This window comes from Neodiprion lecontei, chromosome 6 (genome assembly GCF_021901455.1).
Source record: "Neodiprion lecontei isolate iyNeoLeco1 chromosome 6, iyNeoLeco1.1, whole genome shotgun sequence".
Taxonomy (NCBI): Eukaryota; Metazoa; Arthropoda; class Insecta; order Hymenoptera; family Diprionidae; genus Neodiprion; species Neodiprion lecontei.
In genome coordinates, this window is record NC_060265.1 from 22,518,225 (window position 1) to 22,540,246 (window position 22,022).

General features: G+C 40.8%; 4 protein-coding genes across 4 annotated transcripts; 3 read left to right on the forward strand and 1 right to left on the reverse strand.

Moving 5' to 3' along the window:
• Positions 1 to 689: 689 nt before the first annotated feature.
• LOC124295127 lies at positions 690 to 2,914 on the reverse strand. The gene is made up of 5 exons (XM_046743929.1): positions 2,698 to 2,914; positions 2,472 to 2,601; positions 1,297 to 1,490; positions 1,088 to 1,198; positions 690 to 894 (listed from the first exon to the last, which is right to left on the reverse strand). The coding sequence occupies exons 1-5, from the start codon at positions 2,721 to 2,723 to the stop codon at positions 747 to 749; spliced, it is 609 nt and encodes a 202-aa protein (XP_046599885.1). The 5' UTR covers positions 2,724 to 2,914; the 3' UTR covers positions 690 to 746.
• A 2,393-nt stretch (positions 2,915 to 5,307) lies between these two features.
• LOC107218053 lies at positions 5,308 to 7,288 on the forward strand. The gene is made up of 5 exons (XM_046743930.1): positions 5,308 to 5,436; positions 5,738 to 5,864; positions 6,074 to 6,261; positions 6,679 to 6,786; positions 7,125 to 7,288. Exons 1-5 carry the CDS (start codon positions 5,405 to 5,407, stop codon positions 7,252 to 7,254), a joined length of 585 nt encoding a protein of 194 aa, XP_046599886.1. The 5' UTR covers positions 5,308 to 5,404; the 3' UTR covers positions 7,255 to 7,288.
• Positions 7,289 to 7,560: 272 nt separating this feature from the next.
• LOC107218067 (glycosylated lysosomal membrane protein) lies at positions 7,561 to 10,680 on the forward strand. The gene is made up of 6 exons (XM_015655815.2): positions 7,561 to 7,727; positions 8,079 to 8,336; positions 8,538 to 8,735; positions 8,796 to 9,026; positions 9,146 to 9,453; positions 9,520 to 10,680. Exons 1-6 carry the CDS (start codon positions 7,638 to 7,640, stop codon positions 9,689 to 9,691), a joined length of 1,257 nt encoding a protein of 418 aa, XP_015511301.1. The 5' UTR covers positions 7,561 to 7,637; the 3' UTR covers positions 9,692 to 10,680.
• Positions 10,681 to 11,795: 1,115 nt separating this feature from the next.
• LOC107218065 lies at positions 11,796 to 19,462 on the forward strand. Its single transcript, XM_015655814.2, has 2 exons — positions 11,796 to 12,269; positions 15,438 to 19,462. Exons 1-2 carry the CDS (start codon positions 12,162 to 12,164, stop codon positions 15,729 to 15,731), a joined length of 402 nt encoding a protein of 133 aa, XP_015511300.1. The 5' UTR covers positions 11,796 to 12,161; the 3' UTR covers positions 15,732 to 19,462.
• Positions 19,463 to 22,022: the final 2,560 nt, after the last annotated feature.

Consider the following 22,022-nt stretch of genomic DNA (forward strand, 5'->3'; position numbering starts at 1 on the left):
GAAAGGAATGATTTCGGTAAATTTTGAGAGGGTGTGTCGATAGATCTTTTCCCACTTTGTTCGAGCCTTAATGTTATCGTCCTCGCAAAGGGGCTCAATTATACCGTGATTGGCAAGGGGTGGGGATTGACGGGATCGATTTCAGGTCTTTGGGCGCGTCTCGCGGTGCCCAAACCCCCGACGCATCCCTACCGAACGCGTACACACGTCCGCTTTTCGACTCTCGATGAATACAAATTTCAACTGACTCCGAACACGCGCGGTGGCCTTTTCTCGATTTTCATGGGCGCGGTCCATTTCGTTGGCAGCACCGGCGACGGCTAAAAGCGACCTTTTACTGCGCGCTCCTGTGCCGATACACCGGAGAATAAAAATGTTTGCCAAAATATATTCGCACGAAAGCGAGGCGATTGCGCTATTGCGAAATTTGCCGTACGGAAACGGACTCGTGTTTCCCTGTCCTTTTTCCGTCCGACGTTCTCGCTGAGTATTATATTCATGCCTCGTCAGGCGCGCCCTTCAATTTCGAGTGACTCGAAAGTTGAGCGGCGGGACCATAAGTCATCCCTCGCACCGTAAACTCGACTCCCGTTAAAATATTCGTTATTATATACAGGTACGCCTGCGGTGGGCGAAATTGAGAGGAGCACTGTACATCATTGCGGGGTAACCGTTGATAAAACGATCGGTCTGTACACCGAGGCGAGAGTTGTTTATTATTTAATTACACAAACGAAGAGGCGTATTCATTCATACACGGTTGTTATGTAGTCGTAAATTCCGAAGGGACAGAGAGGGTACGCCTTGCTGCACGGGAGTTCGCCTCTCCGCTGTCCTGTCGCTTCTGCCGTGGAATATTCAACGGCAAGACCCTCGTCGGCGGATGAAGATGGTCTGAAATTAAATGACGTTACTCTAAATTACAATACACTACCCGGCAATCTAGCCGCCCGTCTAGTCGCCGGAGGATGCCTGAGAAAAATGCCCGGTCCGGACCCTTTCAAATCATTTGTACACGTCCCGGAACCCCGGGAAACCCCGGAGATTTGTCTCTCGCGATCGGACTGACGGGCTTCGCGACACTCACGTTAAAATGATTCTCATCAAGTCACCGACGACCCCGTTGTTTTCGTGGATCGGATTCCTCGTCGTCTCGCATATCGATCTGAGAAGACACTCCGTACCGTTGACACCGAGTCTGTGCAGAAGGTAGGAGGCGAGGGGGCAAAAAAACGTGGAAATCTCTGTCTTCGCAACGATGATTGTTCGTTCTGCTGTTATTACAGATCTACTCACGACTCAAATTTCGATTCCAGTATCGCGTAGATCGTCCTTCTGTCGATTGACCGTTTTCCTCTCGCTCCCTCGAGCTCGGGATAAAAATCCGTCACGTTACTAGGCAGCTCGTAGTTAGCCTCGAAGAAAAACGCTACCGAAATCGACTTCGTAGATACCGGATCATCCAGGGGTATAGCCAAGGCGAAGAAAATCTGAAATTTGAGGGAAAAAAAACCCGTAAATTTCACCGAATTGGTTCACCTGTGACAAAGAAAGAATATCCTTTTATTTTCCGCAGTTATTGTCGATTCCTTGCGCGGCGGAATGATTGTCAAGTTATCGAATATCTCAAGCAATCGACATTTCGCTGCAATAAACTTTGTTTTTTGTTCGACGTTAAATTAAGGCCACGTTAGCTTTCATGTTTCAACGAACACCAATTTCCACGCTTTCCAAAGATCAGGTTGGACCTCCGCCAGGGCTACATCGACCCTTCATTGGCGATTCCTTCGCAGCCTTTCCAGGGAAACTCCATGGGAAACATTGCGACGCAGCGTCAGCGCTCACTTGTTGCTTCTCTTAATGTTAACGAGAAAAGCAAACGGGAGAGGCAGAGAGGATGCAACGAAGGATTACCTATACCTATACTACGTCTCGCTGTGGGTAGGTGGATGGGTACTTACTCCGAAGCTATTCTTGTTAGATCTTTTGGAAATTCTAGATTCAACCCGGGGTAAACGAAATAAACCTCGAAATATATCAACTTCGCGTTTAAACATGTGAAAGGAAAACGTTTCAAATGCCGTGCCAAATTTCATCACTTAATATTCGAAATTCTTGCAGATGAAATTGTTATAACATTCATTTTCGCTGACTTATTACTTCATCTTCAGAATCGAGAAATATGTTCCCACATAAAACTTCACAAAACGCCGATAATCGCACACAGATAAAAAAAAACACCACGAATCACTCTCGCATCGAGAAACTCAGAAACAAGAGAGTCGATGGTAGTAATTTCGAAAATTTGCGGAACAATGCTAACGGGGTTGGAACGAGCAGAGTTTCGTCCGTCGATCAGGGAATTGCTTCATGTCGTCGATCCGAATACTATCGGCATTAATTGGATGGAAACCTCGAGGTTTGTGAACTGGTGTAATTCCCCAGGCACATCTAGTATTTACAATACTAACCCCCATTTCACTGTCCTCGGGGTAAGTCAAGGCTCTGACGTGCCGATGTACAACATCTGTTATTCGATTATCCAACGCGATTACATTGCAGACAAGCCAGTTGACTGCTAGACAGAAGATGACGGAGAACCTGCAAGTAGAATTTAGGTGCACTTTGACCCGACGAATTCGGTTCGAGGATTATTCAGCTCCTCGTTAAGACGGCGAAACACTTGCGTGGACTCACGTGATCGAACGATCGGAAATTGACATCTTTCACAAGAAGAAGCTGCACTGCAGTGAAGAGCAAATCTCATCTCGGGTATTATAAACGTTCGCAGGTAGCTTCGCTTCACTTATTCACCGCGATACCGGTGACTGAAACAGTTATCTACAGCCACCTTAACACTTGTGCTTAAAATGAGTGTCGCAATACAATCAGCGGCGTAGTTCTCGGACGATCGTCTCGATTCTAAGTGACAAGTGATAAGTGGCACTAGAGGTACAAGTTTCACCGTTTTCTTACCTCCAACACGTGTTTCCTGATTGATACTATAAATATTTGAGAATTACTAACGTCAGACAAATTTAGACTGTTCGAATTGAACAACGAGTCTAGCTCAAACGATTAATAACCACGTGCTTTTAGCACCTGTGAGCTTGTTTTAATTTTCACCATAATCACTCGAGCGATTGGTTTTATTTCAAAACGATGTCATCATCAGCTTCAAGATCGAGTTATTTTCTTTCATTTTCATTGACTGATCTGTTTGACAAGTATTTTGTTAAAATATCGACAAAATTATTTACACAATAATTAATTTTGTAACGAACTTGGCGTCACGGAATTAAATACGGGTTCGTTGAGCGAAAAAGAAGTGATCAAAACAGGCAGAAATTGAAAGATGAGAAAAATGTTTTTATCAGCGATACGAGTTAGCAGTTTAAAGTCTGAAACGGGACTTTTTTTACAATAATGATGGTTGGCGCAACAGCCTTACTCTTCTTTCAACATATGGAAGCTAAATGCATCTTTATCCACGATGAATAACAGATCGTTAGAAAGGGGGAAGAAACGGGTGATTTCACCCTTTGTAACAATATAGTAACAGATTAAAAAAAAAAGATTTCGATGTCAGTATAATTAAAAACTTATTTTTGCAGAGTTCAGAAAGAGACGCCGCGGCATTCGGTAGAATAAATTTATAAGATTTGCTATTAAAGCGTTTTCGGTCAGTCATAGTCTGGATTGCCCAACTCGAACAACATTCAATGAATCCGTGGCCAGCGAGAGCGTGTTAATTACAACCAAATCGGGCATTCGACACTCAGCGTCACTGAAAATAAAATCATCCTCCTTGTCGCAGCGTTACTCTCCTCCGCCATTCGTTTCCGCCCCTCTCTTTAGCGTAATTTGCGAGTGTATCAAGCGGTCTAAAAATGGCATTCATACTGCGGTCTGGTTTCAGTGATTACAATGATTTTCAATGACAACCGCCGATAATGTATTCAGTTATAAAAAGCATTGACCGAGACCGTTTCTCTCTTTCACCGAAACGCTGATCGGGAGCGTAAATTATCAGAGTTTACTTAAGTATCACGGTGATTGAGTCGTTCGTTTGAATTTCTAATTTCGCTTAATTTTATTGCCCCAAATATATGTAACGTATAAAGCGGGATTGATCCCTCATCAAAGAATTTTCAAAAGCGAGTTGCTCAACAGCTCCGCAACCCTGCACAGCTACGTGAATTTTAGAGTTCAAGGCCGAATTCCACACGGGCCAAAAACCGTCGGCTTACTAACAAAATTACACTCCAATTCCGGAGTCAATGATGTTTAAATTACATGGGCGGGGTTCTCGGTTTGCAAAAAACCGGGCTGCGCTGTCATCTGGTGGCTAAATTCCGAACGAAAACGAGCTTTAAGCTGCTTCCGAAGGTCCTGCCTCTGTCCTTCAACCCTGCCCAGGAGGGGTGGCCCGTCGAACGCAGCTGCGCTGGACTCCCGGCGGTCCAGACACCAGATACTTGATACAACCTCCGTTGTTACCACGTACATGAGCTCACACATGCGGACGCAAGCTCTGCAAACGATGCGGGGATTTACTCTAATTGTCGGCACGCGATCGGCCCTCGAAAAATGAATTTCGCTACCCCTTCGACAGTTTGTTGTATCGATCCACACCTTCAACAATAGCAGCTATATTTTTTTCACAACTAATTTTTCCACGGTGATCATTCTCACTTTTTAGGTACCCATCGAATTTCCACGCGAACTCAAGACTTGCGGAGTGAAATTGCTCAGAAATACACGAATTCTTACTATAATTAAAGGTATATTAAAGGTATTGCAGGTGATCGGTTTTTTTTTTTTTGTTTTTTTGTTTTTTTAAAGAAAAATCTCGTTTGCCGAATGTTACAAGTAATGGTGTTGCAAGTAAACGTTTCACTTTTGGAAAAATCCATTAATTGTGTTACTCAGTTTTTTTATTCAATGAAGACAATTTCGAAAGTTGGAGCGTACTAGTGATTCAAAAGCAACATGAAAATCCACATTTCGAAACACCGGCTGGAAACGACGATTTCGTTTTTGTTTGTTTTTTGTTCTTAAACTTGATAACAACACGAAACGCATTTCAACTCGAGTTGAACAAGCCAACTACTACGACTAAATGCATTCGCGTTAAAATCCGCGATTCGATTTTTATTTCACAGTAGAGCGTAAAGCACTCTCACCGTTACCCGAACGTGTCCTAAGTATTTAACGTTCGCACTTGCACAATGCTTGCTAAACGGCGTAACAATGCGCAGGTGAGTACCTCGCCAATGCCTTTGTTATGTATCGCAAAGTCCAACGAGTGTTGCTGAAATATTACGAGCCTTGTTTATCGGGCTTACCGAGTTTCTTGTGCATACTCTACCTGACAAGCATTGAAAGTACATCGACAGAAAAGATGATCGCATCAGGTAACTTCAATACTCTGAGGTAATTGAAAGGGACAAAGAATCGGGCGTGGAAATTCATTACAACCAGATTATCCGTTGATCAAAGCGTTAGACGAAAGTAGGAAAAATAGTTTGCAATATACGGGGATAAAAGAATCGATACAGAAATAAAAGCGGGCCAATGTACGAGGAACAATATGAAATATGTATTGTGGAATTCATAAAACGAAATCTGGAACCATTACATCGCTTCTAGGCTTTAAATTATCGACAACTTTCAGCAATTTTTGCAAATCTTTCTTGACACCGAAAAAATTTACTAACAATTTATATAATTTCAGTTGTACCCTGCTAGCGTTGTCATGGCAATTCACGCACTGTGCAGCTGGGTCGAAGGTCAAAGACATCGGCGCTACCGTCACGAGACAAATTCGGTCTCTTGGGTTTCCCGAGGGAAGCGGGATGGGAGTAATAATTATTTATTTCTTTCTTTATTTCTCATTTGAACCCTCGTCACCTGAATAGGATGGGAATTTGGTGATAAATCTTTCACCTCCCTCCTCTCCGACCCCCTCTTTCGTTCGTATGAAAAATTTGTGTTGGCATGAATGTACAACTTATATAATACATATGTATGTGTTGTGCTTTCTATTATTAGAACGATAATGGAATTTTAGATATTCTTCGCGATCGGTATCCCGCTGGACATCCCGGACCGGTCTGTTACATTCTCGTTCTACTTTGAGGCAAATTATTTGCTACCCGATCCTCCAAGTGTAGCCGAAACTGAATCCGAGCAAACTTTTCACAGAAGAAGTATAAACAGAAGTTTGGCATACCAACTTATCGAGAGCAAGCTGGACGGGTAATTCAACAAATATTTGTTCAATGTTCACGGTAAAGGATCAACTGTAATATAATTTTCCTCTCGTTATAAACCGCGAAGAAAGTTTCACTCGTCAGAGCGCATCTGAAGAAGATCCTTTTTCCTCTATACGTATATGTATATATATATATTGTATATGTGTATAATTATAAGTTGGCCATTAAAACATGGCTTCGCATCTGCATGTAGATATCCCATATTTCTTTGCCTCTTCCAATTATTCCTGCACTAATAAAAATGCTCAAATACGGTTCTACGTGAAGTATACGTTATACAAATTATGCATGCCAGGCCTCAAAGGCGGTTTGCAGAATTTTATACACTTCTCAGAATCCTTTTGAAGAATTTCGTGTTTTGATGAACCCAATCTTCTTACGAATAATTCATATTTCTAAGGGCTGGATATCCAGGAAGATCTTGTCTTCTGAGAAGCATTTGCGAAGCCACTGTCAATCCAGTCGGAAACAATGGTTTGCTAGGTGATATTATTCATATACTATTCACGTAAGTTGATTATTTTACGATGCAACGATGGATTCGTCATATATTTACGAGCATGCAATATAGCGCCTGAAACTTCACTGGAAGATAATAATTTTGTATGAATTATACAAGGAATATATACAGGCACAAAAAAAGTTTGTGCCAGCTATTGTGTTTTTATTTCGTTGCTTCTCATTGTTATTCATCATTCTAAAGATACAGTCAAACTGAGTTTCGTAATTAAATACAGCCCTCTTAGAGTTGTGAATTTTCTGCGACGCGACGAGGTCACGTGATATAATTTCCGATCTCGATGGTTTTATTCATCGTTCAATGATACTCGACCAATTAATTTTCAGACCATCGACATCTGCGGCGGAGAATCTCCCGCCGGAAATAATCGATGCCGAGAATATGAACGATTGCGTCAATTTCCACAAGAGATGCCCTATAAGTTTGTTGGATCTTATCAGCGGAACGCAACAATGACAGAGCTGTACAACGTATGATTATTAATAAAAGCAGAATGTGATTTATAGACTGTAGATAATTACGTTGATGTATCGCAGACCACGGAAAGAGTGCGATGTAAAAAGGCAAAACGAATTAAAGTTCTATCCCATCGCATGTGTCAGCTTTATCTGCCCGTTTGAACCTCGGCAAGGTTCGTTAGAGTTCGGGTAAAATCGTTGAACGGATCGTGCCGGCTTTATCTGCCTATTTGAACCTCGGCAAGGTTCGTTAACCTTCGGGTAACATCGTCTCACGGATGCTGGCGAGAGTGCAGGCTTGATATCAGCTGACAGCTCATAGTCCAGATGTAAACAATGTTGGTGTTCTGTGCGATGTCAGCAGCTACAGTGTGACTGACTATGTCAGCGAAAATGAACAGTTACGGACTTCAACTAACGTTGCTTTTCGTCCTTGGGATCATCGAGCTCTGCAGTTGTTCCCCGAAAATAGTGAGTTACACGCCGAAATACGCCAAATTAGGCTAAAATGTCGCCCTGTCACGTCTCGCTGGATCGAGAAAGAAACCGAAGTTCTTTTTGAAAACCTGTTGAATACAGACGTTAGCCTTAAGAGATTGTGACAATGGGCGACTGACCGCGGTTTGATCACGCTTAATGCATCACGATGTGACACCCCTCGATTCGCGGGAAAGCAAATTCCTTTGTAACAATTTTCATAACCTAAAATTTCCTTTCGCTTTGTATTCGCGCAATTTTTTTTCTCAAATTTATCTCCGATTATTATGGCAAGGAAGACTTATCTCCTTTTATCTTGAGCATTTTTTTTCTTTTCTTTTTCAGTCTCAGGTAACTATCAATCCAAACTGTGGCCAATATTGTGAGAGTAGTAACGTTACGACGGTCTACTTGCGCACTGAAAGTTCGACCGATTCTCTTCACTATGTTTGGGACTTCAGCGGTAAGCCGTCTGTTCTCTTGGCTGTTACTATTCCGTCGGCACAATTGGAAGTCGACTGGAAGAAGTTCCTTTGGGGTAAAGAGGAATCGTTAAAATTCACCGAGGCTCCGAGTTACACTTTTGGCATTACAGTGTTGAAGGTGCGTGTTATACTTTGTCTTTTTATTCTTCTTCATATACCGAAAATTTTTCTTCTTTCAGGAGATTGGAAATAACAGAAAACATGAATTTTTCGTTCTTAGAATGGAAAGTGTGTCGTGCGATAATATTCACTCGTTATTGATATGTGCTATGCAATCGTTTCACTTTGTTATTTTATTTTCATCGCGTATTGTCAACAGATATACGAGTTCAATGACGTGAACGATACAGGCTACATGGATAATGTTAGGCCCGAAAACATCAACGTACTACACCCCAAACACTTCAGATGGGACAGAAAGTCCTATTCTCAAAATAACGATTACTTTGAACTGAGCATGGAGGGAACTGACTATAAGTCTGGAAGTATACAAAGAAATGGGACGATCAAAGTTTTGGTGAGTTGACGATTTACTAATGTAACAATGGTCGTTTATTTTGAATCATTTATTTTACAGCTGAACAGGTTCTGGAAACTCGATCATTCCGACATAATGCCACATATGTTACACACTGAAAACGCGACGCAGATTGACATCATTATTGACAATTTTCAAACCAACTCGTCTTTTGAAAACAGCAGATTCGCTGTTGAGCTACTGATCATTGCTGACCACAACCTGAATTCTACAATGAAAATTGACGTCAAAAAAACCCTGGATGACGAACACACACCTGGTATATTCGAGGTATTTGAGTCCTAATTGTTGCATCTGCTCCTTTGCACCTTTTTACATTAAATAGATGGTATTGGAAAATTACTCGTAATTAGATCTGAAAAAATTCTGTTTTCTTTTCAAATTGCTAGATGGTAGAAATTACCACACCAGTCTGCGAGGTAGTAAATCGTGAAGAGATGTGCGATAAACGGATCGGAGAAGGCTACTTGCAATGGAGGCCCGTTTCATACACAGATGCGCAACGAGACGTCACGAACTCCACTGAAGCCATTCATTACCCGCTGACCCCTGTCGCGAATCATGCACAAAGCGCGAATAATTCACTGCTGTACTCATATTATGGGTACAACATAGAAAACCTACTTATGCAGAAGGTTGTAGTATCTCTTGGCTCCAAAGGTGACGGATTTTACAAAAAAAGCAACTACTCGACCTGGTAAGAATTCTATTAAATGCGTCGAGAATGACGCGTGTATGATAATCAACGAAAACATTGTTCCAGGACATTTACCATTGGATACGGGAGTCCCCCTGCTGAAAAATTCTCGCTTCTAGTAATAATGATTATATCGATTGGACTAGGCCTACCGGTAGTCATTATGGTCGCTGTTGGTATTTACGTGTGCGTAAGGAGACGGTGCACGAGGTCGCACACGCTGTCGCTCAACAGCTAAGCCTAATTTTATTTATGTGATTTCAAATTAACGTCGGACTATTCTACGACATTCTTAACAACAGTCAAGGTTGCAAATAATGTGCTAATATTCGGTACATTGTCGACGAGCAATGTGAACAAGCGTACATAAGAAGTCGGATGTGTGACCTTCTGTTGTCAAATGCTTGTGCGTCGCGTCTGGCATACGATAAGTCTTGAAAAAATATTTGTGTATTGTTCGACGTTGTATCTATATTCACTATATTTATACGTGTATATCACTACGGAAATATATATTCGGAACTTAAGGCTGATAGGGTGATACGTAAGTGGAGAAAATGGGATTCAGCTTACTCCCTATTTCGCTAGCTGTTCAATGTTCATGTTTGCGTGAAAATCTGTGAGATTAGTTAGCACCAATTGATTTTTTATTTTATACCTTTAAACAGGGTCAAGTTGTTACATGCCATGACAAGATTTAAAAACAACATAATTACCAGTTCTGTGGGTTACTATTATTGTACAAAATATCGCACAGTTAAATTTACAAGCTCTTACATGATTAGCGAATTTCATCGGCTCTTTGTAAAAACATTATAAAAATAAATTATTGGACGCCTGCTGCGGGTCCGTGTTACTAATAGTTGACAAAAAACTTTATTTTTTTCTTGAATTAGGTGGAAACAAAAAAAAACTGAGAATATTTATATTTACTAAAATAAAACTTGCGCGAGATCCTTTCGGGACTGTTTCACTAATATGTGAATCGGAATCTTCTATTTCTCAAGAAGATAGACTATTTTTGTATTGAAAATTTAATGCATTACCTCTTCACTTGATTGACACTTTCTTTATGTTCATGAATTTGTGCCTTTACCTTATTATAAGTACTTCATACGTGATTGTTTGCTGCAGGATGTTTTGAATGCAATGATTTTCATAGCAATTGTGTACAATAAAATTAAATGATGCATAATGTAACACTAATTAAAAACAATATTAACACAATGCCATTTTCTTCACAATTTCAGCCTGTAGTTCACCGCAAATCAAGTATCGTGACAGGATTCAGAGCAGTGTCATTACAATCCCTAAATACATGAAGTCTCCAAGTACTCGCATTATGGGATTCCGTTCTTACTCTCGAGTAACAAACGTAATGTTTCGAAAAATGAGTTATCAATCGTTAAACTTCGGAAGCGAAACTAACGCTATACTGAATAGATGAATTTTTCACACATTACCACAAGTATGAAATACACTGTTCAGTTAGTCCTACGCACGGCAATGATAATTCTGGTGCGGCGCCGGTAAAGCAGCGATTGCTGAAGACTGCTCGATTGCGAAACGATAAGTTATCGACCGAAACGTATGATAATAGATGCACCTGGTAAGTGAGGTGCCGGAACTGAACCTGCTACTTAATCCGCCAATTATTTTCTCGTAATATCGTTAAAACTAATTTTCCAGCTTATTAATGAACGCCCGCGTCACAGGGCTTTATCTTATCGAGAAACGTAATCACGGATGAATATTCTCACCCACGTTTTAGCCCGAAGCCGATTGTTCAACAGCAGAGCTCTTAAGCTCGATCTTCTGTCGTATCTCTTTCGTCGCTTATCTATAATTCCGCGTATCAAATTATCCAAATTAATTGCGCTAAATTATACAGAAGATTAAGAGCCGTGCTAAAATCCAGGTGGATTCTTAGGCGCCGATCGGTTGCAATATTGTATAAATTATTCACTTCAATCATGCCCGGCACGTGTGCACGAGTATCAAACTGCCGCTAATTGTAAGTATAACATGTATAACAGGTATAAAGAAGCGAGAAAAAAACGTGGGTACAAAATTGAGGACAATCGCGGAAGAACGCACTATATACCCTTTAAATCGTCTTCAACTACCCCACCCTTCCCGCTTTGCCACCTGAAAAAGTGAGACGGAAGGGAGGCGAAAATCAATGAAACGCGTCATTCGTACACCGTACCGTGCGTCGTAGATACATCAACATTGGAAAATCAATGGGCGAGTGTGACGTCACAGTCCCGCCTCGCCGCGAGCCAATGGCCCGGCTCCTCCCCCCACCACTCCAACCGAGTTTGGTATCCTCGTCGCGCACGCCGGCGGCGTTGTCATTCCAGAGCAGACAGCCGTGTTGCAAGGAAGCGTAAAGCAACGATTCAGAAGAGTTTACCCTATCGCTGGTGAAAGACCGCGCGCATACATCATTCGTACGTTGACGTGTGTAGTTTCACCGTAGTTTCGACTAACGTTTCAAGGAGAAAATAAACAAACGAGAAAAGACATTAACCGCACCGGAAAATCAGCCGTTCAGTTGCGAATCTACGAGGGATCGAAAGTTCGAGGAAGTGAGCGAAATTTGACCGAAATTCGGACTAGTCGCAAAGTGTCGCAACGGACTTTTCGATACTTTACACCTCATCGCCTCACGTTTATACCGGAAAGAAACTTTAGAGGATATCAAGATGGCCTTTATGATGCCCGTTGTGAAAAACGAGTGGGATATCTACAAGACTAACCGAAGTAGACGATCCTCCGAGTGCTCGAATCCTCAGGCTTGTCGCAGTCGCAAGGTAAAATTCTCTCCCTTCAATGTCTAATTACCGTTTTGAACATGCGACGCCATTTTGTCGCACGTGCTATCATACGCGAGTCGTCTGCGAGTGTGTTTGTTTACCTTAAACGTACACATGTATCGCGTTTTCCTGTTTCCTCTAACGACAGTCGCGAATTTTTCCATTTCATCTCTCTTTTTCACAGTCTTTTCTTTTCGAGCCGATCGCCAGTGCGCTCAAGGTGCATGTTTAGAAAGTTTCACATCGCTAGAGGATCCGGCGATCCCTTCCTTCCCGACCGAGCGCATTGCCCGCAGCTCGACGAATTTTCTAGAACCTTGCCTGTCATTCCGGCCGCACAGAGATTCTAACGGCACTTTGCACGTTCAAATGGCCCTGATCAGATTGACGGAAGACTGTCTCGTTTCCTCGATCCTACCTTCCGGTATAGTTGCAAAATATTTGCAGCGCATGCGATTCACGAAAGTGTTTTTTTATACATTCGAGTCGCGGGAATCTGCAGCTTGTAGCTGATGTTAATATACGGCGAATCGCAATCGCCGATCAATGTAAACGGAGCTGCAATATTCCGGCGAATCGTTATTGCGCAGCTGACGCAACGCTTCTTCGCGTATTTTGTAATTATTTTCAAACAGCAATCGGCCATTCGACGCCGGTTGTAAACTTCGGCTAAAGTCTGTGCGATATTGGCAAAAACCGAGATTGCCGATGTGGAACAGTCATGCAGCGGCATTCCTTAGATCAGTGATTCTCATGCGAAATTCACCCGACCGAAATAGATCGTCGCTTATAGCTACTCACGTACATACCAACGCATCGAAATTGTTGCAGCTTTTATTTCGAAATCCGACACCTCAACTAAATTAGACACATCTATTTCTGTAGTGTAAAATTTCCTCAAATATACCCGGTGCAAACAATTTCAACTATGCACACGAAAACATTGACGCTGTTGATCGCTTCGTCTTCTAACGATAAAATACATACTATATTTATTTATTCACGTTACATATACGCGGTTGTCACTCCCGAGTTGTTTCACAAATATTTTTAGTACACTTAAACGTTGGCGCAACTTACAAGCCATCTATGGTACAGGAGATAAGCGCCTAACAGTCACAGTATTGTCATGAATCATATAGAAAATAATAAACGTACCTTCAAAGCATTGTATTACAGACAATAAGTAGTCCTTATTTTCCGATATGGAAATTTCTGGCTTCTTCTCGTCCCTAATGGACGTTATTATCTTACGTAAATTACGTTATCGATCACTCGCCTCACACCGTGATTAGCTTGACCCTTGGCATGTACGTACGTACGATACTTACCAACGTATGCATTTACACAAATCACCCGTATCGCTGCTTTCGTGGGGAAATCACAGTAGATTTAGGACTACTTGCAACGGTCTGATACCTATCCAATCGCGATTAGTTAATCGGTTGATAGAATAGTCAAATAGGCGCGTTTCCTAACGACCTCAAATATTGTACGAACTACGTACTTTGACTTTGACAAATGATATTATGTGAGAGCTACTTATGACCGATTGAGTTGAGAATCACTGCGATTTAGGCGAACGGCACGCCGGTTTGTTTGTGATACGCCCTTAAATGGCGCCTCATCTTTCGCAGCGGACGTATTCAAGAAGGTAAATGTACGTAACCTACTCTGGGAGGTGCATAATATACATATACCCGCTTGGTTTAGTGGTCGTAACATCGACCGCGATTATGAGACGAGACACATACGCGCCTGGTATTAATTGAGATACTGTAAATATAAACAGTGCCACGCGGCCACAAGGACGCGGATAGCAACTTCTTATTGTACTTATTATTAGACCTACAAATCACTCTCAGTTAAATCTTTTATTAAAATACGTATACTTGTAACATGATTAATTCGTCAACAGTCAGAATTTGCACGGGATTTGTCTTAAATTATAGCTATTGCGCAATTTGGATAAATTTCGAGGTGTGGAATTATGCATGTAACTATTCGTACGTGCTATTCATTTGGACGGTAAGTCATGAAATTGAAAAGAAGACATTAGTGATGCATCGGTACGATAATGTGATGTATGTAAAATTATGATCACGTGATTGCCTTGTTCGGTAACTAAAAGATTTGAGGAACAGGATATTCAACAAACTCGAATTAATTTCTGTTGAAAATTACGAAAATATAAATTGCGTCTTAAGGAGCTTCAAAGTCACGGAGTCGAAACAAACTCACATTCACGGTTGCAAAGAATTGCATGCACATGTCAAATCACATATTCGAAATAATAGAAATGTGTTCCTACTACGAGATACCGGAAATCGCTTGTGAAAAGAATTAAATCGAAGTTGCAACTGCTTCGCGTTCGGAAAAAAGTTATTTTCATTTCACGGTAATTACAATTGCAACAAGACTGCGAACTTGACGTTAACGCGTCGCAAATCATCACCCAAAATTACAATAAAAAATTATTTCGAAGGGGTTGAAATACCGTAGAAAAAGATTGAAAATAATCCATAAAAATGGGAGGAAAGAAATGTTGTGAAAAAATTTCTTACACTGAAATTCTAATGCCTGACGTAGGTATATCTACATCTCGATAGCTGTATCCGTAAAATTGAATAAAGTTTTATACAAACGGAAATTCGTTGAATTCGGATCAAATCAATTGAAATCAGATATACAACAGGATCAAGAAACAGAGACTGAATTAATTCAATACCAATGAGTCGAATTTGCATCAGATACATGCGCATGCCGTATCACGTGTAAATTTTCGAACTCTAGAAAGGTGGACGCTCACCGAATCCGCGTATCTTAGCCTTTCCATCAGCCGCAGCAGATTCTTCCTGCACCCGAGGCGGTTTTATTTATAATTCGAAACCGCTTGTAGGTAGCATAATAACCTCATGGTTCGCGTTGAAACGACGCTTCGTCATATGTTTCAAACGATCCATCAGTACGTCTCGGGCAAAGTTTCCGCGTGTGATTCAGCCGCCTGTAACCGATCTCGAAATAAGGATAACTTCCGGCTTGATTTGACCTTGCGGCGTCTACTTAGTCGCACCTAACCTCGCGTACAAGACGGCAAAGTTCAGGAAAGCCAGGGAGTGTTTGCCGATTTTCTTCTACAAAGGGAAACGGATTTCTGTGTTGCAGGTTTCGGAGTGCTCGAAATCCGAAGGACCGTCGCTGTCGACGTCGCCGGGTTCCGATTACCTCACGTCCCCGGCTCACCGGCCGATTCCGCTGACCTCTCGCCAGTTCTCCCGAACTTCATCCAGAGCCTCGCAAAGCTCGCTTCAAAGTCCGAGCAAGAGCACCGGCAGTTCACCGCCGAAGACCGGAAGCTCAAATTCGTTGAACAAGTTCCACAACAGGCTCGTAGACAAGCTGAAACGCTCGCTGAAGAAAGCGGACGACAATTCGTCAGACCAGCGGAACCTCTCGTGAGACAGTCAAGCGGTTTTGGGCCGGCCACCCGTTTCCGGTTCGAAACCAATCGAGTTTCGCCGCCCCTCAGCTCCTTCCGGCTCCGGGACGAGTCTCAAATTTTTGGCTCGCTCCTGCCCGGATCCAGACGCGGACCCGCCGATCGCCTGGTGAACGGGGATCCCGAGGGATCCCCCCGCGTCCCTTCCCCCTCGTCGGAGTCATCCTCACGATACGTCAAATTTCAAAGAGAGAGACGAGCGTCGACTCTCGGCCGGCATTCGTGACGCGTTGCGATTTACGTCAAGATCAATCGATTGATCGATCGGAAACTGCGATACGTACACTGAATAAGAGGAGAGCACGGTAATGGCGCCAGGAAAATTGCGGATCTCGTCGAACCTTGAACAATGTCATCGGATCGAAAGGAAAACCGCAGAGAAAAAAATAAAATCAACCTCACACCGTCGGCTTACCGATGAAAGCTTCGATTCTGCTGCTGCTGCTACCGCACCGATGCACATCTCAACTGCAGGCTTGTATATTCGTATAAAATATAAGTTATTTGAGTATCGAGGAAACCGAAAAGAGATCGGGTCTTGGCGGAAGGCTTAATCAAAAATGAAAAAAAAAAAAATAAAAATAACACAAACATACGCATAACAACCGGTCGTCAGTCGTTTCGACGAGGTCGCGACTCCACAGAGTCTCTCACACTCGCACTTCTTTCTCCCTCTTTTTCCTTTTATCTTCTTTTTTCTTTTACCCAACTTACTGCCGTTCTCTCTTCCATCTGCTCTCAATCCCTCCGATCAACTCTGGGGCTTCACCGTTCAATATCTGACAAGATTTTGCCTCGTTGTCTCTAAGTGTGTCTACTACGTAGAAGGCATAGTAAAAATATCATTTGAAGAACGGAAAATTGATCGATGATCGGTTCTCGAAAGTTTTCTGAAACATAACGAAAGATGAGCAACGTTCATAGCTTCTTTACGCTGTCCAAAGAAAATTTCAGTCCTTAGGTGTGTACGAATATCGCTTGGTTCCTTTCACTTTGGATTTTCGCAAACTATTCGCACTATTATGAGACGGACAACAACCGTGCTTGACGCTGACGATCGAAGCTATCCGAACAATCGGATAAGTATACCGAATCTATGATACACCTATGTAATATAATACAAAAATATTTTGACGGGTGGGTGATAAAGATATTGCACATCTATCCGTATATGTAAAAAAATTTTAAAGCTTCGCAGAGTTGATTTTTTAGTATACAATACAATACGATATTATAGGTAAGAGTGACTGTTGACGAGTGAAAGCCTAGCAAAAGACTTATTTTAATCTATTAAGAAAATTGATAAATTTACATAAAACATAAAATTATGAGAGAACTGCAGATTTCAAATTTAACGTACCTTTATTAACATAGTATGTATTTTGAATATTATTGATTAATCAGTATCTATGTATATGCTGTATACATCGTATAGCCCGCTAGTGCGGGCAGTCAACCTGACGATAGATCCGCGAAACGATTCGAACCAGAATCAATATACGAAGCTTCAATCTAACTATCGTTTTATTTCTAACGCATATACGACAACTATAGAATTGCTTGCTTATATGATATTCAGCCATTTATTCGCCGTTCTTCATCGTGTACTGGTTTCATTTGAAAAATATTTTCAAATTATTACCGATCACTGATATTTATTGAACAATTGACATTATACCTATTTATATGTATACACACACAATACACACATTATTAAAAAGTACCTTCCATAGAGCAGTTCGAAGATTTGCAAAATTTCTCGAATAATCCGATGATAATTATCAGGCACGGTTTGATCATGCGATTAACGTTGATTCGTTTTCAGCTGCCATTTTTTTTCCCCCCTTTTTTCACTATTTTTATATCACACGGCAATTTCTATAGTATTTTAACGATTGCGAGTAAGTTTAGATAAAATTCAAGAGTTGAATACAGGTAAATTCGATTTATCATGGCCACAATCTTGATTTCTGATCCTAAAATCATTCGTGTCTCGGAAAAAATGATGTGTATGTATGTATTTATTCGTAAATTTACGAACTGAGCGCTCTTTGTTGGTACCGCGTGTGACTCTGTGATACCGTAAGCTAAGATAGAATTATTTTGCAACGATTTAAAAAAATCCAAAATTATAAAAGCCATTTCACAGGACACTGCAGTGTCCGAGCTCGAGATATGCTGATACGAATGGCTGGAGTGGCAAGAGTCCAAAGACATTCAATCTTTATTGAATCGTGTTTGTGGGGATTACCAAATTTTTCTACAAACTAAGCCAAGCATGTTTCTGAAAATTACCAAGTTCAAAATTATCCGCGCTCGAACCGTTGATTTTGTCTTTTTCGAAATCGTTGCCAGAATTTGGCGTAAGCAGTTATAATAAACCAGCTATTCTGATGTACCTATAATAAACATAAATCTCGCGGTAAATTTCGAAGAATTTTGATACACGAATCACCTGCACTTCGTTTTCAAACGAAGTGAAAATTTCGTACTGTATCAAACAATCTTCAATAGTTACCGCTTACCGTAAGACTGCTTAAAAAATTACCGATGGGGTGTTATATGACGTATGGTGCTGGGCTAAGTCCGGTCAGCAAATTTTGTTGAAACCGTTTTCTTACACGAATACATTTTCTCCCAAAATTTGCTACGCATTTCTTAGCCCATTGAATTGAACTGATCATGCGGTGTTACTAGAGTTAAGAATTTGTCGAGATATGATCTATATATTTATTCTTCAGAAACGATTCTTTATTTTCTGTTTTATTTTATGTTCATTTTGATTTCTATACTATATATCCTTACAATGGGACATTTTGAGCTGATTCTGAACACACGGTTGTGGGGGAAAACGGTTTTCAAAGCAGCAGCTTTCATTCAGATCGTCTGTACGATCTTTACCGATCGATTCAAATCTTCTATAAACCGACTTAATTCAAATACTATCAATTTTACTGAATGTAGGAAAAATTGAATTTTCTTTTTTCGTTTTTCTAAATGTACCGCCATCCCATATGTTCACATTCACAGTAATCTTTATGCGTTTTTTTCGCGTCGACTTGTTCCCAGCAGCAGGTGGAGGACGTTTCCTCCTCGACCGTATCGGACTATTATCACTGCCGAAATCCCACGAAACTGCGTCAAAGATTTGAAAAAAATGCTCTCCTAAAAGTGGGACTAAAATTTTCAAATTTTCATGGCCTCTAATTGATAGGTATTTATTTTTTGACATAGACTATAACTTTAGTAATTAATTAGCTTGTGTACTTCTCACTTACGATCGATGCCCATATACCACAGCTCAACCTGAGTAATAAATCGTAGTGATAGTAAAAATGAATTGAATCGAAGTAAAAAAATTCTAAAACTTTCACGTAGAAAATTTCAATCTAGATTCACATGACACAGCTGGACCAAGGGCTGTCTAAACGTGGCTCGGGTAACGTGAGATTGTACAAGCATACATTCCAGGCATATTGTATAGCTATATTGTATACATGTCGATATAAAAATAACCCGTTAGCGTTTGATAAGAAATTCACAGAAAAAGTAGAGGTATACATTGATAAATGAATGATAATATATATATATATATATCGAAAGTTTCGAATGCTTACAATAGACATTGATTTATCATATATATTATTATGTATTGCAATTTTTATGTCACGTTCAATAAAGAAAATTTAAAGTAACTCGTCAAATCTGTCCCTGTACTTAGTATTCGCGTACTTTCCCAGATTTAGTTACTCAATACTTATAATACCCGGTATAAAAATAATATACGTATGCGTAACTTACGATTTTAAGAATCGAATTTAATTGAAATAAGTATTGCTACCAATCGATTCTATATAAATTCCAAATTCCTAGAAAATTTTTCATCGCTGGGCTGCAACTCGACATTCTAACTCTCCAAAATGTTGCCTGAACTGATGAACAGCAGGAAAAAGTGTAATTAAGTTAATGCGTGAATGAGAAGAAGAATCAATCGCAGTGGATGACTCATACCTACTTCGTAAGTCCATTTTTAACAATAAGTGTAATTAAAAACTCATTCCAATCCAGTTCACGTCCAATTAAGTTGCGTGCATGCACGCGAAAGTAGGACATTTGATGCTTGGAATCGCGGCTTCTTCCGCATGCGATTAGACTCGTTACGCTGTAGCCAGAAGTTGAACCTGAATTCTTCCTTATAATACATATGCTAATCGTACTAATTAGCATACCGGCAAACTCTAAACGAATGTTCATTATACTTACATTATCTTCGGACTCATCTAGCTACAGTCAGCATTATTCTAGCGAATTGAATTTCTTCCTAGACTTATCCCAGTAGCATGTATAAAGATACTTCCGGGTAACTTGAAAACTGATCGTACGAAAGCGTGGTCGACAATTTTTTGACAGTCACTATACGGAAATTTGGATATAAAGAACGCTTCGTCCTTCGCAACGAAATGCTGATAGATTTCTTCGTTGCTCACAATCAGTCATACTTCGTTGTTTCATTGCCAGTCTGGAAATTTGGTTTCAATGCCAAGATTTTGGGTTGAAAAGAAATAACTCCGATAAAGAAGCGTCCCTTTTTTTTATCGAAATGGCAACGCGAGCCGTTAAGCGGAAGATCACATGGCCTTTTTATCGTCCGGAGTTATCGGACATTAGTAAATGAGGTGTAGATTAGAATCAAATAACTTATAAAACGTCGGATCATCGTTTAGCGTGAGTAAGCTAAGACCGTGGAAATCATCGATGTAATCTCTTTATCGCTCGTGATATCGTTGTAGATATGAGAAACACGGAAAAAAACATTTGCTGGCCGAGGTGGAAAAGTGTTATAATTCATGATAGCCGACAGTAAAAACGTGCTACAGCTATGTAACAAGAGTTTCGCAAGCGGGCTATAAAGTTGAATTTTGTGTCCGTTCGTTAATTGGTTTGCTGAATTCTGAAATCAGTGTTTCTTTTAAGTCACAAAAATCCTTGACACCGCAGTGTGAATTTTCGCTGTCCCTGTGACATATAAACACGTCGTGTATTTTGCTAGTCCAGCAACTTTCCTGTTTGTAAAATAAGCGCATTTTGTTGTTTGTGCTCTAACACGTCTGGCTGAAATTATCTATAGAACAATTATTGTTGGTACACATATACCGTACATGCAAATATTTTCATACGGTACTCATCGATCGAGTGATTCATGCATGGAAAAAAATGATTCGTTACTCGAGTAAAAATTCTTGCTTCTCGTACAGTAATAATTATTTCACTCCGAGTGTTCACTGACAAATTAAACTTGCTGGCACAGCGAATTGATTTTATATTTTTCGATCGACTTCGTTAATTGTAGATTTCTCCGTCTGGTGATAAATTTTTCAAATTCTGCAGTGATGCCGAACTTCAATATACACAAATAGTTACATCGCGTGCGAATAAAAAAGCTCAAATTACCATCGCCATCATCGTTAGGTCGAAGTCAGCTACCGTATCAGTTCTCATTTCGGTTTTCCTCGAAAGACTATTCGCTCGGTAATAGACATTGATCAATATCCAAACATACCTACATAAGTACCCAGATTTGCGAAAATCAATCAAAATTACTCTGTCTACCGCTAAATCGAAAAGCTACTCCGTATCCGTTGCGAGTAATCCACCTTGGTACTTTTTCACCTGATTGTGAGTGGGGTAAATTAAATCGATCAACCGCGATAAGATCCGAGTTGCTAATACTTTTGCGATAGCTTCATTTCGTCGCTTCAATTCCAAAAGCACACGTAGCAACATCAACGCGCGTATCATCCACCGGCACACCTGATGGTTGCATTAACGGACAAACCCACGTTGAGTTACGCCAATGCATTTCGCTAGTGGAAATTTCCACTGCGAGAGTGCTGCGTGTGTCACCCGCTGAGTTATATTAACGCGAAATGCACACTTCGCTAAATATAGTTATACATACGGCGGGTATACGGACCGTGGGCGTTATGCTGCTGTAAAAAATGATAACATAGTTAATCAAAAAAGGAACTAAAGGAACGGAAGGCAACAACCAAGTTCCCGGCATGAAACCCAACCCTCCAAAGACTCAACGACTCCAACTCCACATCTAAGCTCCGGTGACTTGTCGAACGAAAGCTCGATGCCATACTCGGGTCGATCGCCCCAGACGATCTGATTGTTTGTAAACAAAAGCGTAGGGCAGGTGCCTGTTGTAACCACGAAATAAGGAAATAAACCGTCCGTCTCTGTTC

What these genes read in the sequence shown, in the direction of transcription:
- LOC107218065 (XM_015655814.2), top strand. Translation starts at nt 12,162, where the DNA reads ATGGCCTTTATGATGCCCGTTGTGAAAAACGAGTGGGATATCTACAAG. An exon ending in AGGCTTGTCGCAGTCGCAAG is followed by an intron (nt 12,270 to 15,437) that starts GTAAAATTCTCT and finishes TCTGTGTTGCAG; the next exon opens with GTTTCGGAGTGCTCGAAATC.
- LOC107218067 (XM_015655815.2), top strand. Translation starts at nt 7,638, where the DNA reads ATGTCAGCGAAAATGAACAGTTACGGACTTCAACTAACGTTGCTTTTC. An exon ending in ACACACCTGGTATATTCGAG is followed by an intron (nt 9,027 to 9,145) that starts GTATTTGAGTCC and finishes TCAAATTGCTAG; the next exon opens with ATGGTAGAAATTACCACACC. An exon ending in AAAAGCAACTACTCGACCTG is followed by an intron (nt 9,454 to 9,519) that starts GTAAGAATTCTA and finishes ACATTGTTCCAG; the next exon opens with GACATTTACCATTGGATACG.
- LOC107218053 (XM_046743930.1), top strand. Translation starts at nt 5,405, where the DNA reads ATGATCGCATCAGGTAACTTCAATACTCTGAG. An exon ending in CCGAGGGAAGCGGGATGGGA is followed by an intron (nt 5,865 to 6,073) that starts GTAATAATTATT and finishes ATGGAATTTTAG; the next exon opens with ATATTCTTCGCGATCGGTAT. An exon ending in ATTATTCATATACTATTCAC is followed by an intron (nt 6,787 to 7,124) that starts GTAAGTTGATTA and finishes ATTAATTTTCAG; the next exon opens with ACCATCGACATCTGCGGCGG.
- LOC124295127 (XM_046743929.1), bottom strand. Translation starts at nt 2,723, where the DNA reads ATGTCAATTTCCGATCGTTCGATCAC. An exon ending in CCGAGGACAGTGAAATGGGG is followed by an intron (nt 1,491 to 2,471) that starts GTTAGTATTGTA and finishes CTCAAATTTCAG; the next exon opens with ATTTTCTTCGCCTTGGCTAT. An exon ending in CTGGAATCGAAATTTGAGTC is followed by an intron (nt 1,199 to 1,296) that starts GTGAGTAGATCT and finishes CCTTCTGCACAG; the next exon opens with ACTCGGTGTCAACGGTACGG.